This window comes from Lactuca virosa, chromosome 8 (assembly GCF_052849685.1).
Source record: "Lactuca virosa cultivar CGN04683 chromosome 8, Lactuca_virosa_CGN04683_v6, whole genome shotgun sequence".
In the NCBI taxonomy this organism is placed as follows: Eukaryota; Viridiplantae; Streptophyta; class Magnoliopsida; order Asterales; family Asteraceae; genus Lactuca; species Lactuca virosa.
In genome coordinates this window covers 44,768,809-44,787,493 of record NC_136433.1, presented here as the reverse complement: position 1 = coordinate 44,787,493, position 18,685 = coordinate 44,768,809, and the positions used below count along the sequence as shown (strand labels likewise).

Sequence of the window (18,685 nt, the reverse complement as noted above, 5' to 3'; positions counted from 1 at the left end):
GGGGCGGTGTTCGCAGTTGACGTGGCACAAACCGCGGTCCCAGACCGCGCCCACACCCTTCAGCCTAATAATTATCATCTTATGGAATTTGACACTTTCGGGTATTGTAAAGTGTAATAAACGTGTGTACTAATTAGTAATTAGTTATTACTTTTAATAGTAGTTTATACAGATGGGAATGAAGGTTTCAAAACTTTTGAGTATCTTATACACATTTAATAATATGCCATATGCCTTGAGTTTGCTCAGTCGTATTTGCCCTCGTTTGACCAATACCTAGATCACTCCCCTGGCCTCTCTTCCTCTCTCTTTCCTGAAAACCCCATATGCATCATATATATACACACGCATAGACCCACACAGCTATTACAAAATCATTGTTCATATTAGATATACAACATACATATAGAGTGAAGAAGAATCACAAGTTTTTAGAGAGAGAGTGAACGAAGAAGATTTGGTGTGTGAAAAATGGAACAACAAAAGGCTGCATCAAAGCCAAAGAGCAAAATCTTGAAGTTTCTTCCAAGAGCATCATCATCTGTTTCGTTTCAAAACCCTCCACTTTATAGTCCCAATAAAGATAAGAGATCATCGGAAAAAACCCACAAATCCAATCTTGGAATTGGCTTCTCCGGTCCCATGGTTTCCATAATTCCGTCGGACAATCGCCGGAAAATCAAGAACGACTCAACTTTCACGCTTTTATATGAACCCACTTCTCCAAGAGTCTCCTGTATGGGTCAGGTCAAGTGTAAACATTACAGGAACAAATTCGCCGGCGCCGATGGTGTCACAAACAAAGTCAAACCACCCGCAAACCCCACCAAAAAAGTTTCAAAAACGATGTCTTTCAACGTCTTAAGAACCCACCACAAAGAACAAGATCAAGAAAAGATGGAAAAAGTCGATCCAGTTGTTAAGAGTAAGAAAAAGTTAGGGATCCGGAGTTTATTCCGCGGCGGAGCTAGCAACAACGGGAGAAAGTCCGACGCAACCAACAACAACTCCTCCTCCAAGACGGCGTGTAATCTTCCAAGGGCTCCAAGTATGAGCACGATGAAGAGATTCTCGAGTGGAAGAGACGCTTTCAAGAATTTCGATTGGACAACACAGGTTGCACCGTTGAATACCGGTCACCGGAATTATTTCACCGATGACGATAAAGATGGTGGAAGCGACGGTGAAGAAGATGAAAAGATCTTGATTCCTTCATCTGCACCAGTAATTGTTAGAAACAAAGGGATTTCTGATGATTTCGTTAGGAGTGGAGTCATAAACTTAGAGCCAAGAAAAGAGATCAATTTGTGGAAGAGACGAACCATGCCTCAACCTCCGCCTCTACAGCTGCATGTTGCTTAGTTTAATTTTCTTTTTAGTTCTGCCATTTTTAGGGTTACGTTTTTCTTCTCACTTTCTCTTGTATTTTTGATGACTAAAATCTGTGAAAATGTTAAGAAATATTTAGTCATTTTGTATCAAATTTAGATGAAGAAGATGAATATTTTGTCTAACGGTTGGTATTTTAGATATGATTTTAAAATTTTGAAAATAAAAAGATACTATATGATCGATATTAATATCGTCTTAATACCAGTTGTTTAGTTGCTTGAAATTATTCAATATTGAAAGAAACAAAAGTACTTTATTTTTTATTTTTATTTTTATTTTATGTGAGTTGTCCTTTTGCGATAAGGATGCCAAATAATCGTTTGATCATTAATAAATAAATAAATAAAGTATGGGAATCGGACCACCATGTTTTGACAATCATTTTGGACTTATATATAAAAAAATAATCTCATATTTCCAAAATTCTGATAAATCTAACAAACTTCATGATGATCAAGATTGCATTGCACTATAGATTTGTGATGTACGTTTAATACTAATTCAAATTTTATTGTGGTTAGCATAATTTAGATTTTGTAGATTTAACAAGATTTTAAAACCGACTTCTTTAACGTGGATTTTTAAACTGACTTTTTTAAACCGACAAAATAATGTAGAAGAAAATTCCACAAGCACAAATGGTCAACCTATATATCATTTTCTAGCGGTTTAATGCTCATTGTATGTTAGAAAAGAACCAAATTATCATGAACAGTTTGACAACTATGTTATTTTTCGAAATAACAATTACATAAATATTTATATCTTCAAAAGAAATGAAACGTATAATTTAAATTTCAAATATCGTTTAGTACCACTCTTTTAGAAGAATATCGATACCAATAATATACTAAAAATACTAACCGAAAGCCATTTGGCAGAGGTACATATATCCATCACTCTATTATCTCAACTCATTTCTATAATTATGTCTCTATCTTGCACTAAAATAATTGAAGGTTTCCTTAAATTTGATTAAAAAATATTTTTTGTTGTATAAATTTGATTTAACCAATGTCAAAATTTATAAAGTCGAAGGAGTCCGGATGAAAATATGCATCAGGGTTGGCGGGTTGGGGACTTATCTACTAAAGCCGGCCAGCCGCCTTTGAAAATTTAACATTGCATTCTCACAAGAATAGACCACGCATATTTTTTTTTGACAAAATTGCAAGTTTGGTCCCTGTGGTTTGTCAAAAATTGAATGTTTGGTCCAAAAAGTTTTGGGGTTGCACCGGTGGTCCAAAAGGTTTGATTTGTTGTGGAATTGGTCCAAAGGCTTAACAACCGTTTGTGCCCTCCGTTTGTGTGAGGGTATTTCTGTCAATTCACACCCCTTCTTTTAATATCTTCTTAAATTAAACCCCTTCCTCCTAATTAATTGATACCTACCGCCAAATCCTCTGTGCAGTTCGTCGATTGACTATCATATCACCTTCGTCTTCGTTCGTTACCCAAAAGCCCTAATCTCAAAGTGAAGTTTTTTTGTGATCGCTGTTATTTCAGTGTATGAACATACCAATGTGGAATATAAGGCTCTTAGACAAACCGTTTAAGGCAAAGGTGGCTTATGGTAAGGATTTTGTAATTTCTCTGTACATTACATCTTTTGTAAGTGAAATCATGCTTCTGAACTTATTTTTGTTGTTGGTTTGAAGATGGCCACCCAACATTATTTACCATCAAGCTATACCATGGAGGTGAGTTCACCAAGCTTCCTAATGTTCAGTATATTGACAGAAGTGTGAACTATGTTGACATGGTGGATATAGACAAGTTTTCAGTTCATGAGATGGATGCTATCATGAAAGGGTTCAGGTACGGTGTTCCTCCTGTGATTTACTATCACTTCCTTGTGCCTAGTGGAGACTTCCACTTTGGTCTTAAACCCTTAGGCAATGATGATGATTTACGAACTTTTGCCCAATATGTGCGTGATCACAAAATCATGAGGGTATATACTGAACATGGCGAGACAAAGTTACTTACCTACTTTATGAATCCTAAACCTGTTAGGAAGGTAACTATTGTACAAATGGATGAAGTAGATGAAAATGATGATAATGAAAACCCCACAGATGAGGTACAAGATTTACCAATCCCACCTACATCATCCCCAGTTGAGGTACAACCATTACATGTTGAGGTTCATGATAGACAAAAAGAGCTTATTGCCAATAACTTTATTGAGGCAGCTACAGATTTTGATATTGGTTTGTATCAAAAGATATTACAATCAAATGCAGATGTTGGTCAACATGTACAAGTAGAAGTGGAAGAACATGTTGAAGATGAAGTGGAAGAACATGCACAAGTAGAAGTAGAAGAAAATGCACAAGATGAAGTGGAATTGGAACATGGACATGAGGCTGCCATGGAAGATCACTTGGAAAATTACATGGATAATTACATGGATGATTACATGGAGACTGAAATGGAAGGTAACATAGAAGATGAGCATGATAATGGGAGCATATCTGATAGGGGAGAAGGTAGTCACTATAATGAGGAAGATGACAGCGAGGACAGTGAGGACAGTGATTGGGTGGATGATGAGAATATCATTCCTGAAGTTGAAGTGGATATGAGGGATTTCCACATGAGCATTGACACTGAAGCAGAGTTTTTTGAGAAAAGAGTAAGGGATAACATGAAGAAAGATAGAAATCAGGAGCCTGAAGATACGGAGTTGGATGTAATTGACAATGATGAATGAGATTCAACAGATGATGATTCTGAGATGGGCAAGAAGAGAAGACAAGTTATAAAAGAATTAGGTAAGGAAAAAAGGTGTTCTTTAGGAGAAGTTCATACACCAACATTTCGTATAGGACAAAAATACAAAAGTAAAAAAGAGCTGAAAGACAAGATTGCCCATCATGCCTTGGAAACTAGGAAGAATCTTTTTATTAAGAAAAATGATAAACTTAGGTTGCGGGCCACATGCAAAGGAAAAGTATTATTTAATGAGGGGCAAGTGGATGGACCTACCACTGGGAAGAAAATTAAAGGTAAAAGTAAAAAAGACAAGTATTGAACTGTCTTGTCAGTGGGTGTTACAAGCATCTAGGAAAAGTGAGGAAGAAAGTTGGTGTGTGAAAACGTACCAACCTGAACATTCATGCCTCAATACAAGAAATGTAAGAACGGCTACAACAAAGTTCATGTCTAAACAGATTATGGATCTAGTGGAATCTAACCCAACTGTGCCAATCAAAGCTGTACAAGAACTACTCCAGAAAAGATATCAGGTGAGCTTCTCCAAAGATAAGATATTCAGGGCTATAGCAGATGCCAAAAAACATGTGATGGGAGATTACAGAAAACAATATGATGTGCCGAGAGATTACATACTAGAGTTGCAGTCCACAAATCCTGACACAACTGTGAAACTGGAACTGGTTCAACAACCAAATCTTGTACATGCAACTTCAAGATGTTTTCAGAGGATTTATATTTTCTTAGGTGGAATGAAAAAGGGGTTCAAAGCATGCTTAATGGATTTTATTGGTTTGGATGGGGCGTTTATGAAAGGAGCTTTCCCAGGGCAGATCTTGACTGCAGTTGGCTTAGATTCTAACAATGGTATATACCCATTGGCATACGCCATTGTTGAGTCTGAGAACACACAAAGTTGGAAATGGTTTCTAGAGTACCTGGGAGATGATCTTGGCCTGTCACAACTTTCAAACTTCACTTTCATAAGTGATAGACAAAAGGTAATAGATTTACTTGATGTATTTTAGTTTTCTTATTGCACTTGTATTATACTAACCACAATTTAATGACTTCGTAGGGCTTAATTCCAGCCATTGCACAGTTGTTCCCAGTTGCTGAACACAGATTCTGTCTCAGACATATCTATGAAAACATGAGGAAGAGATGGAGAACTACTGAGTACAAAGATAGGTTATGGAACTGTGCCAAAGCAACAACAGTGTAAGAATTCAACCGTTTGATGAAGGAGTTCAGTGAATATGAGAAAGAAGCTTATGAATGGGTGAAGAAGATCCCACCACAACACTGGGCTAGAAGCCATTTCACAGGTAGACAACTTTCAATTCAATGATAAATTACATATATTTGGTATATGTTGTTCTAAGTTACAATTGTCTTGCAGGTAGACCAATCACATACATGCTTTTGAATAACCTTTGTGAAGTGTTTAACAGTAAACTGATAGAAGGGAGGGATAAACCAATAATCACATGCTTAGAGTACATTCGGGAGTACATAATGAAGAGGATTTGCAATGTGATCAAGGTTCAACAGAAGTGTGTAGGTCCATTGACTCCAACAGCAACAAAGATCATGGAAACAAACACAACAAATGCTTCTAACTACATAGCCAGGTGGAATTCCTCATACAAGTATGAAGTACAAGGACCATGGCACGATCAACATGTTGTTGACATGGGCCAAAGGGTATGCAGCTGTAGAAAATGGGAATTAACAGGAATTCCTTGTAGGCATGTGATTGCAGTCCTATTTGATAAAGCTGACAATGGTGAGGATGTGGGTGAACTTTACACTTATGTACACAAGGTGCATTGGCTTGAAACCTGGAAAGAAGCTTATTCCTACAAGGTAGAACCAATCAAAGGTCGTATCATGTGGCCTGTTAGTGATTGTTCCATGAAGATCAGCCCTCCTCCACATCGTAATCAACCTGGTAGGCCCAAGAAGAAGAGGCAAAGATCCATGGAGGAAAAATCTCAAAGTCAAGCTCAGAATCAGAGTGAAAATCAAAGTCAAAGTTAAACGGCTGGTGCTAGTGGTATAAATGGTCATGGTCCAGGGGGCAGTGGAAAACTCACAAGGAAGTTCATTACTGTCACTTGTAGCAAGTGTAAAAACAAGGGACATAATGCAAGAACCTGTAAGGGGCAAGTAGTAAATTGATGTGTTGACTTGTTGGATTAAGAATGTGTAATGTGTTGTTACTTTTAGGAACCATTGTGATGTTATTTTGGGTGTCTGTTTTATGTTGTTTGATAATTTGGACAACTTTACCCTCCGTTTAGAATGATGTTTTTTTGGTCATGTAACAAGAATTATGTATGTGCAAACAATGGTTATTTATTTTTGATGTTCTTTTGTTTATGCATCATTGTCCTTTACTTTTTTGCATATTTATGTTACTATTGGTTATGTTAAGCATTAACAGTTTGTCTCATCACTGCTATGTCTAGTTGAAACTAAATATTTGGATGTTTGCAACAAATTACTTCATTACCCACTAACCAAAACACTACATTCACTTGCATGTCCAAAAGAGTACATTCACAAACATTGCAATCTTCCTAAATCTACCACAAAATATACCCCTAATACATGGACAAACTACTTCATCAGAAAAAAGACAAACCCAAAAAAAACCCAGCTACATAGCAGGTACAACTTTAGTTTTGATTTTTCTTCCTTTATTTTTCCAATATCATACTTGAACATTTGATTTTGTTCCTTCAAATTTCCAACTTCAGTCTTTAGCTTGTTGATTGATCTCAGCAACCCGAGTATTATTGATTTTGATCGTTCACACATTTGAGGGTCGATCCATCCCACAAACCCACATGTCGAATCCTAGCAAAATATAAGAAGAAATTGAGTGATCGGTGAAAAATCTTCATAACCAACCACATGAATACTAACCTCTTTAGGGCATCCCCAAAAACGTCGCCCATGGTTCTTATCAGTCCAAGCCGTTCGCATTATCGCCATTTGACCACAGAAACATCTCACCATTGTTGATTTTGAGTGTATGAGAGACGATTTCGATTTTAGCAGGAGGAGATATCGATTTAGGGGAAAGGGGGAATACACGTTGGATCTATTAATAAGGGAGTAGACGTTAGGGGGTTTAATTTAAGAAGATATTAAAAGAAGGGGTGTGAATTGACAGAAATACCCTCACACAAATGGAGGGCACAAACGGCTGTTAAACCTTTGGACCAATTCCACAACAAATCAAACCTTTTGGACCACCGGTGCAATCCCAAAACTTTTTGGACCAAACATCCAATTTTTGACAAACCACAGGGACCAAACTTGCAATTTTGTCTCTTTTTTTTGTCCCTTAACGTTTTAATAAAATACAAGAAAACCTCTTAGAACTCGCACAACGATACTTGGATCCAAATATACACAAATAAGTGTAGATATCTATATGCATCTATAGATATTTATAGGCATTACCATGGTCTAGTAAACAGAGGTTATGAGTTTAAATCTTATTTGAGATGTAGATGATATTTAGGAGTCGATTAATTTGTCGTTTAAAAAATAAATCTATAGGCATCTATATATACCTACCGATAGTCATTTGTGCGATTCATGTTGTACTCATGGGTGAGTACAAGGCATACAATTTTAAAGAAGATTCCTCATTCATTAGATAGAGAAGATGACCAAGATTTCATGATCTACTACCAAACTTATTCCAAGAGTGCACGAGATTTTCAATATCATGTGTCTACCATCTGACCACCGATTCATCTTCAAAGTGATTCATATTACATTCATATAATATCTATCTAGTGTGATGTATATAATAAAAATGGAGTGTTCAGAGTATTTCTGTTAGTTTTGAATTAATGAATAAAGATGCACAACAAAACTGGATCTTTGATTAGGATCTGATCCGATATCCGGATTAGGATCCGGTTAAAACCATATTTTGACCAAATCAGATCAATTAGATTATAACTCAATCCAAATTAATGGGTGAAATCAGATTTGATACCTAATCGTAAAGTAGATTTGCCAAAATATGGATCCAAATCTAGCCAAAAACCTATTAAAACTCATTCCAAATCGAATCAAAATCAAATTAGGACCAAAACCAAAATCAACCTTAAAATCCACTTCAAACAGTAGAATGGATTTGGTCGGATCCGGATCGGATTAACGATGACATCATCCAAACCGGATCAAATCGTATCATGTTTTCATTTTGTGCATCTCACCCTAAGAATGTCATATATAGATATTCAATACATTAAAAAAAATAAGAGAACCAAACCTATTTCTTGATTCAATAAAAGCCCACTATCGGCTATACATTTTTTTAACAGAAAAACTTCCATTAAAAACAAAAGCTCCAGCAAAATACTAGAGCAAAAAGAGAACAAAATTACAAGGGATAGATTAACCAAGAATTCCAAATAACTCCGGATTTGGAATCTCGATTTTTAAGCCAAAAAAAAAAAGAATTAAACACAATGGAATCAAACAAAAAGCTTTTCCTAATCTTGTCCCCATAAAAACTACCGAATTTCTATACCTCCAAAGCATCTAGTAGTCGAGACAATGATAATTTCCAGTCTATATCGGTGGTTGGCCGAGATAATATTTTTATCAATCCAAGACATCCACTCTTTGATGGAAGTAGTAGAGGGAAAAGTCACATCACACCATCTACCCACAAGAGACCAAACTTCCAAAGTTAACTCACATTTGAACAAAATATAATCCATTGTTTCTCCACCTAAACCACAAACATTTCAGGAAATTACCAAAATCGCCATTCCACGTTTAGATAAGTTCAACCTAGAAGGTAACGATCTAAAATCAATCTCCACAAGAAGATGTTAACACTTCTTGGAAGAGCCTTACACCATCGAGTCGGGACTTGAGTCCCCATGAGCGAAACCACATCAACATGAGATCTAATACTCTTGACATAAAATTATCCATGATTATCAAGGTCACACCAAAATTTGTTTTGCTGGTCTGAGATCTCTACCCCTTGTAGTAAATTCAACAGGCCTTCGAATTAAGCTCCTACACGACCACCTCCAACCTGCCTAGACCATTTCAAAAATCATCGCCCCTCTATTCTCCTATCAAAAACACGACAATCTGGGGCAGTCTCCAATTTGAACAACCTATTGAATTTGAATTTTAATAGCATATTACCCACCCAAACATCGCTCCAAAAATGGATATAGTAGTCTTTTCCTAGTCTTATTTCAAGATTCGACAAAGGAACCACATTGTTTTCATGAAGAGCTAAGATATCATCCACCAATTTTGACCAAATACCCACTATCGTACTCTTCTTAGCAACCCTATCAAACCATCCTTGAGGCCCGTGTATAGATTAAATGAGTCGAGCCCAATTACTTTCCCCATTAGTAATGAAACGTCATCTCCATTTTTGTAACAAGGCATGATTAAACGCTGAAAGGCTTCAACACCTAAACCACCTTGATTAAAATTGGCCAAAACATTTTCCCATTTAATCCAAGCCATCTTGCATTACCCCATTAACTCCTCCTTAGAAAAGTTACTTCTCAACGTCTCGAGGGATTTAAGAAGCTTTGAGGAAAGACATATAATAAGTGGGTAAACATCCTAACACAACTTTTATAAGAGTGTTCACCATTATGTGTTACCTCAGCAACACATCATTCCCTCTTCTATCCTTCACACCATCTTTCAAAAACAATGTACAAGTCAATATACAACAATGTACAAAGGAGACGATAAGAAGAGTTGTGGAATAGGAGAGAGACATAGGTCACAAAAGAAAGAATGAAGATGTGAGAGGGCAATGGTGTGGCAACCTAGGGGCGAGTTTACATCTACATAAGGTGAGTCACTTGACCCACCTAAAATGAAAATATTTAGTAGAAGTTATATATAAATATTATTTGGGACTACCTTAAATATTTGAAATATCATATTAATGATTTTGGCGAAAATTGGCTTTATAAATCAAGATCTCTAAACTGACATTTTATATTTTAATAGCTCAAATGTCTAATTTATATATAACTTCTCTAAACTGACATTTTATATTTTAATAGCTCAAATGTCTAATTTACTTAAGATATAATCGAATAAAAAATAGCTCAATATAATTTAAAATAAAATAAAGGAAAAAGAATTAAAAAGAAACACGTCGTTTTCTCATCTTCACACACACACGTAGATGACACAAGTTGATGATCAATTGATCGTTAATCACCAGCATGACACCGTCGACCACCGACAACCTCCCCTCGGCCACCAGTAGCTCTGGCCTTCGGCAGGCGGCGGTCCTCCCTCCTTAATCCTCTAATTCCATCGACCCGTCTTGCAACCAATACTTTTTTTTAAACTTTTTCATTTTTTTTATCAGTTTTCACTTAAATAGTGAACTACACAGTATGTGCTCCAGACTTGCCTCGGTAACCACAACGGGGAGGAGAATTTGAGGGGTCGCCATAGCCGGCATGGTGTGCCCATCAATGCATGTTGGCCCCCTTTAGCACCTTGTATCCTTCGGGGGAAGTATAACGTTCAACCTAAGTGCATAATATATCAATATACTAGCTTATGTTAATTACATTAGTACAAATTTATGGATATTTGATTTAAATAAAATTTGAGCAGATAAACCTTATTAGAAACATAGCTAATTTAGTATGAACAATTATTATACTTTATTATTATGTGTTAACGTCGTTTCAACAAAGACTAATAATTTGGTTTAGAAGCTATCAGCTCAATTTGCATCTTTTAACTCTAAGGGGGGTCAAAACATTAATATTTGATCATTTTGTAAGTGTTCAACTTGCGTTGTGCATGTAAGATACTCATTCCAACCAAAACCATATTGACGGGAACAAATCATGATCTGGACCAATCCAGTTATTGAACAGATCAATTAAGAATTCGTTTATTATTCTATTAAACCTACTTTAGGTTTTAACAAGTCATTGAAAATAAGTGGTTACCGTTATTTCAAATATTAAAAGATATTAAACTAATTGATATCGATAAAAGTTTTGAAATTTGTGATTATATCAAAATTTTAAAGAAACGGATATTTATACTTTTTTTAAAAGAAATAATTAGCTACTTTAGTAGTGTTACCGTAAATAGTAAATAACAAAGATACCAAATTTATATGTTTTAATGTTACAACTAGATTATAACCCGCGTTAAACGCGAAGCAACGCATAGAAAACATACAATCGTCTTTGGAATTTATTATTTAAATATTATTTGTTTTTTTTTAATTTCGAAGTATACTTTGTTATTTTAGGGTTATGAACAAAACCTATATAATTTCGATTGTTATTTTAGGGTTATGTCCCGAAATATATAATTTTATTGAGTTCTAAAAACTATAAAAAAAATTATTAACAAAAAATAGTAACATGAACAATTTCTGTTATTTATAGCAACATACTTTCAAAGTACGTTGTTATTTTTGCTCATTTATGTTATCAACATGTGTATTATACAAAATTTTAACCTATAAATGGATCTTAAAATTATATTATGTTCTATTGGGCATAATTATATTAAATGTCCTAACATACATAACATATATCAAATATTAAAATAAAAGTATATATTAATTTAAATAATTAGTATAACAGTCTAAAAAAACATATATTTTATTAATTTTAATGAACACATCTACAATTGTAAGGTTTGTCTAATGTGATATGGTAATAAATCAAAAGTAAGCAATGTCCATTTGCTTAACATATGGAAATAACAGTTTTGCCAACACCTCTAGCAAATAGAGTTGTTGAAGCATCTATAACAGTCCTCATGATTATACAACGAATGGAATTAAAGAATATTGGTGAAGATAATAAGGAATTAAAGTTGGTTAACAAATATAGAGATATAATTGGAAAACATGTGTCGTGATTTTATATTAAATAAAAATATATATCAAAAATAGATGAATTAAATCATTTTTAATAACATTAAATTAAATGATTGTTTCTAAATTGATAAGGGTACATGATTTTGAAAAGATTTAAAGATAATATTTACTTATTAAACGATTTAATCATAAATGTCTGCATTCTATATATTGAAACATGATAAATATACATATAATTATTTTGGAAAATGTTTATGATTGACGGTATAATTGGAATGATAATCTGCATAAATAAGAATATAAGATTCATGAAAGAAATTAAAATTTGTAGAGTATCTGCTCGTGTTGATAATTATACCCTTGGCCATAAGGAAATTACCTTTAAACTTAAAACAAATTGACAATAATAAACTTGGTCAACATATTTTGTTATTTAAACTTAAAGCAAATTGATAATAATAGACTTGGTCAACATAGTTTGTTAGGAACAATAAAAAAAATTATTGTTATAAAATCTTGTTTGTAGAATAACAAACTCAGTGGCTTAAGCCAAAGATTAAGGAGATTACCTTTAAACTTAAAACAAATTAACAATAATAGAATTGGTCAACATAGTTTGTTATTTAAACTTAAAACAAATTGACAATAATAGACTTTGTCAACATAGTTTGTTACGAACAATAATAAAAAATTATTGTTATAAAATCTTGTTTGTGGAATAACTGTTACATCCGGATTTTCAGGGATATTATTGTGTATGTTAATCTTGAGATTGAAGGAGAGACTCGACGAGTTGAGGGTCCAACTCGCCGAGTCGAGTCGAGTTGCTCGCGTGGATTTAATGAATGGACTCGACGAGTCAGAGGAAGGACTCGCCGAGTAGGTGTTGGGCAGAGAAACCCTAATTTCCCGGGTTTGGGACCTATTTAAAGGCACTTATAGCCTCATTTGCGGCTACCTTTCCTTGAGATCAAACCCTAATTGCTATTGGAGCTAAAAAGTGAGAGAGAAGCTCATATTGTGGCTCTTGTGCATCATTTGAGGAAGAGGAGGAGGCTATCAAGCAAGGAGCTGGAGGTGAGGCTGTTGGATCGAGTGATTTCCTGTTCAGAGCTCCTGAGGAAGGTAAGAAGTCTTTACCTTTCTTCTTAGTTTGGATAGATCTCATATCTATGGAGATTTAGGGCTTTTGCCATCTTTTGTTTGGGTTTTTGAGTAGCATGAGTTGCCAAGAAGTATAGACTTCAGATCTGGACTTTGTGAGGTCCAGAGAGTCCAAAGATTATAGCTTTATTTAGCCATATAAGAGTTATTGTGGTTAATCATCATTGTTAGAGTTATTTTGGCATTATGAGCCCTATATGCCATGTTTAAACGTAAAGCTTGCAGCTTTACGTGACAATCGACCCTTAGGATGGTAGATCTAGTGTTTGGGGTGATGGATCTGCCTTAAATCGTTTGAATAAGGAATCTGATCGAAGGGACTCGCCGACTCCATGGCCTGACTCGACGAGTCGGTTAGGGTTTGTCCCGATGAGTGTGATCACGTGATAACTCGGCGAGTTGGAGGTCAACTCGACGAGCTGAGTGGGACTTTCTGGAGACTTCTGAGGAAAAGAGGGGACTCGACGAGTTGCATGAGTGCACTCGACGAGTCAGGTCAAACATGGACTTTTGACTTGAGTTTGACTTCTGTTGACTTTGGGGTTCTGGTCAACATGAGTGATGGAGACCATGGAGGGGTAAAATGGTCTTTTATCCACTTCAAAAGTTAGACAGAGAAAGAGGGTGGCCTTTGGAATAGGCGAGTATTAATAGAGCATTAATTAGAGATATTTATCCTATGTGATAGGCAGAGGCTAGTTCGAGATTTCCGAGTACGAAACTGTCATTTGCTGGCTTGCCAGGTGAGTCTTCTCACTATACATTACCTAGAGTGGTATCTATGTGCAGACCGGAGGGTCTTATGTGTGATGTGTATGTTTGAGATTATGTGCATTGTGATATTTGTATGCTATGTATTATATAGACCGGACCGGAGGGTCCAACGACTTACGAGGCCAGAGGGTCCTCGAGTAGACCGGACCGGAGGGTCCATCGAGTTAGACCGGACTGGAGGGTCCAACGAGTTACGGGACTGGAGGGTTCCACTGAGATACATTGACCGGAGGGTTATACCGAGTTATAGCCTCGAGTGGCTTATGTGTTGTATGTGGTATTTTGGGGATCTCACTAAGCTTTGTGCTTACCGTGTTATGTGCTATGTGTTTCAGGTTTCTCAGGATCGCGGGACGGCACCGGGTTGATTGTACACACCAGAGAAAGAGTTATGTTTGAGGATCTTGGATTATTAATGGAGTTGTGTTTTGTAAATTGAATAAACGAGATTTTTATACAATATGTTATGAAGAGTATGCGATTTTTAAATGAAAATTTTGTTTGAAAATTACGGTGTTACAAGTTGGTATCAGAGCCTTGGTTTGAGGGATTTGGATGCACTTTCGGGTAAATCTGGACTCAAACTGAGGATTTGAGAAAAAATTTCAAAGAAAGGATTTTCCTAGAGTGAACAAGAGTTTCTAAGAGAAAACGAGGAAGAGCAGTGTGTACAATCAGCCAGAGCCCGAACGGTGATTTCCCAAAATACCCTTACTTTTATATTATGAGATATGTTATGAGGTATTATGCATGCTAGAGATAGGCTAGGTATTTCATATTTTAGGACTAGAGTGGCCTGATTTGTGATGCCTTAGCCTAGGAGTTGCTGCTATCTGTGATGAGCTTTCGAATATGTGCTGAGTAAGAGTATCTAGCAGAAATCCTTTTAGAGAGGGATTTGAGTAGAGGAGTAATCTAGGAGAGATACCTAGATGAGAATTTTTGGAACCTACTGAGAGAGTAGTTAGCTACCCGCGAGGGGTAGAGTTGCTGAGTTCGGTGATATCTTTTGAGTATGAGTAGAGCAAGTGGAGTTATCACCTAGAGTGGGTTTTGCGTGTTTATTCGATGCTCGAATGCTGCTTGCTTCGTGCTTTGTGGAACTCCCGATGATGGGAGTCAGCTACCAAGTGAATGTGACGATATTCAGGAGGTAGATGACTGGCACCATAAGGAGTTTCTCAGCAGCTGATAGCGGAGAAGTGTGAGAACCTAGGAAGAGCCTAGGGAGTGACCTTAGTCAGATGAGTATGCTGACAGAGTAGAGCATTTCGTTGGGAAGCGAGCACGCGTGTCGGGATTGGTGATTGCGAAGGTTGAACAGCTACTTAGGGACTCTGGGATGGTCAGTGTAGAGAGTATGGGTAGATGTGGCAGGTAGTATGGGCCCGTACTACTGAAAGCAGAGGACCCATACTCGATGCAGGGAGTATACCGGAGGATATAAGTAGCAGATCGAGAGGTGATGTCATGGTTCGAGTACCATGATTTGTAGCAGATCGAGAGGTGATGTCATTGTTCAAGTACCATGATTTGTAGCAGATCGAGAGGTGATGTCATGGTTCGAGTACCATGATTTGTAGCATATCGAGAGGTGATGTCATGGTTCGAGTACCATGATTTGAGTGATGGGTTTTGAGCATTCTAACACTTCCTAAGTGTACATGCAACCCTAATAACCTTGAATCTATGTTTTCTCTATATACATGCAAATTTCTTTTTCAAGGTTATTTCCTAACTAGCATGACATGGGGATTACATAAAACATAAAACTAGTAGAAATACATACCTTGTTGTTGCTTGGATTCCTTCAAGACTTTGTGAGCCTAGCACCCCAAATGTTGTGCCTCAAATGCTTCACACAACACCACAAGACTTGGAATAACTTGAGAGAATACTTCTAGCACTCAAAATTGGTTATGCCCTCTCTAGTAACACTAGGTCCACTAGCACTACTAGGTCACAATTTTGCTAGCCATAGGGTTCCTTTTATAGTGTTGTCACAATTAGGGTTTACATATGAATGCCCTTAATTGTCATGACTCTTGATTTCCCATGACCCATGGATTTGTAACTCCCATGGACTATCCATGGAGCTCCATTTGGTTACATCCATAACCCATAAACCATGGATCATTAATCCACCATAAAAGAATTGATGATTGTCATAATCAACCCTATATATTTAATTAGTCTCACTTTGATCACCAAATTAATCCTAGATTAATACTTGATCAATACTAATTAAATAATACTATTATTAATATATTAGAACTTATAATATATTAATAATCATAAGTGCCTTATTCTCTCATTTAGTCTATCCAAGTATTGCAATGCCATGCAACCCAAATGGACCATGCCGGGTCGGGTCAAGTACATACCAAATAAAGTTATGGACTTAGACACTATATCCAACAGTCTCCCACTTGGATAAGTCTAATAACTATATTTGCAAATATGACTTCAAAATCCGACTAGCAATCGTAGCTCTTTCAAAGTCTCTCGGAACTGAGATGATGATGATACGCCATTTCAGATAAGTGATCATATAATCCTCTGTTCTCATGATATCAGCCGGACAAACACATGGAACATGGTCTTACTTATTGTCCAGCATTTGTTTCTCGATCTCTGATTGGTTTCGACATAGAACTAAATTGAACACATCAATTAGGTTCTGACCGGGCCCGGTACATAGGTCAAAACCAAATCATCGAGGGGCCCAGATATCGCTTCTATTTCTAGAAGGAACAGATAAACTTCGACTGATATGCTTGTACTAACTACTTGTTGAATTATTCACAAAGGCACGTTTTATAACATCGAGTTACCAATGCGTTTTCGTACAATCAATGAATAACCAACTCATAGTCAACAACTCATATCTCTAGGTTTGAAGATTTATATGATATTACCGTCTCACGATCACTCGAGATAAATTTCATGAAGTGATGCAAGTGAGCGTGGGTTGGATCCAATACTCAGCCCTTATGAGTACTCATGAATGTTGTAGCAACCATTGCATTGTCCAAAGCACTTTTAGACAAATCATACAAGCCAAATTCATGACAGTCTTAAATCAATACTTACTTCCAAAGTTTGACTGACTGTGGATGGTTTGAATAATAACATAATTATTCTGGAAGTAAAAACATGCAAAATTGAAACATAGTAAACAATCAACACAAGATAGTAACACCTTACTCATAAATAAATAACAACTTTTATTTATCATCAAATGTCAATTACATTTTACAAGTTTTAGGAATCTAATTATTGAAACTAATATCATCCCTCAGCCCAATGCGCCTCGCATGCTGTAAATGCTTAACCCTGCTCAGTCCCTTCGTGAGGGGATCTGCCGGGTTCTCATTTGATGATACCCTCTTAGCCACGAGGAGTCCTTCTTCTATTCGATGTCTGATGAAATGGTATTTTCTGTCAATGTGCCTAGATCTCCCGTGATCTCTTGGTTCCTTAGCCAAAGCAACCGCACTTTCGCTGTCACAGAAAATTTCCATTGGCTCTTTTATAGCTGGTACAACTCCAAGGTCTTCGATGAAGTTCTTTAGCCATATCGCCTCCTTAGCTGCTTCACTTGCTGCTATGTACTCTGATTCACAAGTAGAATCAGCTACTGTCTCCTGCTTGGAACTTTTCCAAGTAATTTCCCCTCCATTTAGGATAAAGACCCAGCCTGACTGAGAGCAGAAATTATCCCTATCAGTCTGGAAGCTAGCATCGCTATATCCTTCCACTCTCAAGTCATCACTGCCTCCGAGGGTAAGGACCCAATCCTTAGTCCTCCGCAGATACTTGAGAATGTTCTTTACCGCTGTCCAGTGTGCCTTGCCAAGGTTCCCTTGATATCTACTGACCATGCTCAAAGCAAAGGCCACATTAGGGCGAGTACAAGTCATAGCATACATGATTGAGCCCACAGCGGAAGCATATGGTATAAGACTCATCTCATCTATCTCAGCCTCTGTACTCGGACTCTGAGTCTTACTTAGCTTGGCATTACTCTGGATTGGTAATTCTCCTTTCTTGGAATCTTGCATACTGAACCTCTTTAGTACCTTATCCACATAAGTACTTTGACTAAGTCCAATTAGTCTCTTACTCTTATCTCTCAATATCCTTATCCCTAGGATATAGGCAGCTTCCCCAAGGTCCTTCATAGCGAAACACTTCCCAAGCCAGGACTTAACCTCCTGCAAGGTTGGGACGTCGTTTCCTATGAGAAGTATGTCATCCACATACAACACCAAGAAGCTAACTATGCTCCCACTAGCCCTGACATACACACAAGACTCATCCTCACTCCTAGAAAAGCCAAACTCTTTGACTTTCTCATCAAAGCAAAGATTCCATCTGCGAGATGCTTGTTTCAATCCATAAATGGATTTATCAAGCTTACACACTCTATTAGGGTATCTTGTATCAACAAAACCCTCTGGTTGAGCCATGTAAACATCCTCAGCCAACTTTCCATTAAGGAAAGCGGTTTTGACATCCATTTGCCATATTTCATAATCATGAAATGCAGCTATGGCTAACAATACTCTAATAGACTTAATCTTAGCTACTGGTGAGAAGGTCTCATCATAGTCAACTCCCGGAGTTTGAGTAAAGCCCTTCGCAACCAGTCGCGCTTTATAAGTGTGTACCTTCCCATCCATGTCGGTCTTCTTCTTAAAGATCCATTTGCACCCAACTGTCTTACGACCTGGTACATTG

The 18,685-nt window shown here is 36.8% G+C and overlaps 3 protein-coding genes across 3 annotated transcripts; all 3 read left to right on the top strand.

The window, feature by feature from the left end:
* Positions 1 to 246: 246 nt before the first annotated feature.
* On the top strand, positions 247 to 1,514 carry LOC145133538 (uncharacterized protein At1g76070-like). The gene has a single exon (XM_079068478.1). It carries the CDS (start codon positions 472 to 474, stop codon positions 1,360 to 1,362), a length of 891 nt encoding a protein of 296 aa, XP_078924604.1. The 5' UTR covers positions 247 to 471; the 3' UTR covers positions 1,363 to 1,514.
* Positions 1,515 to 4,571: 3,057 nt separating this feature from the next.
* Positions 4,572 to 5,335, top strand: LOC145130304 (protein FAR1-RELATED SEQUENCE 6-like). Its single transcript, XM_079065126.1, has 2 exons — positions 4,572 to 5,111; positions 5,189 to 5,335. Exons 1-2 carry the CDS (start codon positions 4,572 to 4,574, stop codon positions 5,333 to 5,335), a joined length of 687 nt encoding a protein of 228 aa, XP_078921252.1.
* A 15-nt stretch (positions 5,336 to 5,350) lies between these two features.
* LOC145130303 (uncharacterized) lies at positions 5,351 to 6,153 on the top strand. Its single transcript, XM_079065125.1, has 2 exons — positions 5,351 to 5,438; positions 5,513 to 6,153. The coding sequence occupies exons 1-2, from the start codon at positions 5,351 to 5,353 to the stop codon at positions 6,151 to 6,153; spliced, it is 729 nt and encodes a 242-aa protein (XP_078921251.1).
* The last annotated feature ends 12,532 nt before the right edge of the window (positions 6,154 to 18,685 follow it).

Coding starts and splice junctions, on each gene's coding strand:
- LOC145133538 (XM_079068478.1), top strand. CDS start 472: ATGGAACAACAAAAGGCTGCATCAAAGCCAAAGAGCAAAATCTTGAAG.
- LOC145130304 (XM_079065126.1), top strand. CDS start 4,572: ATGGATCTAGTGGAATCTAACCCAACTGTGCCAATCAAAGCTGTACAA. Junction 5,112..5,188: donor TCATAAGTGATAGACAAAAG/GTAATAGATTTA, acceptor ATGACTTCGTAG/GGCTTAATTCCAGCCATTGC.
- LOC145130303 (XM_079065125.1), top strand. CDS start 5,351: ATGAAGGAGTTCAGTGAATATGAGAAAGAAGCTTATGAATGGGTGAAG. Junction 5,439..5,512: donor GGCTAGAAGCCATTTCACAG/GTAGACAACTTT, acceptor ATTGTCTTGCAG/GTAGACCAATCACATACATG.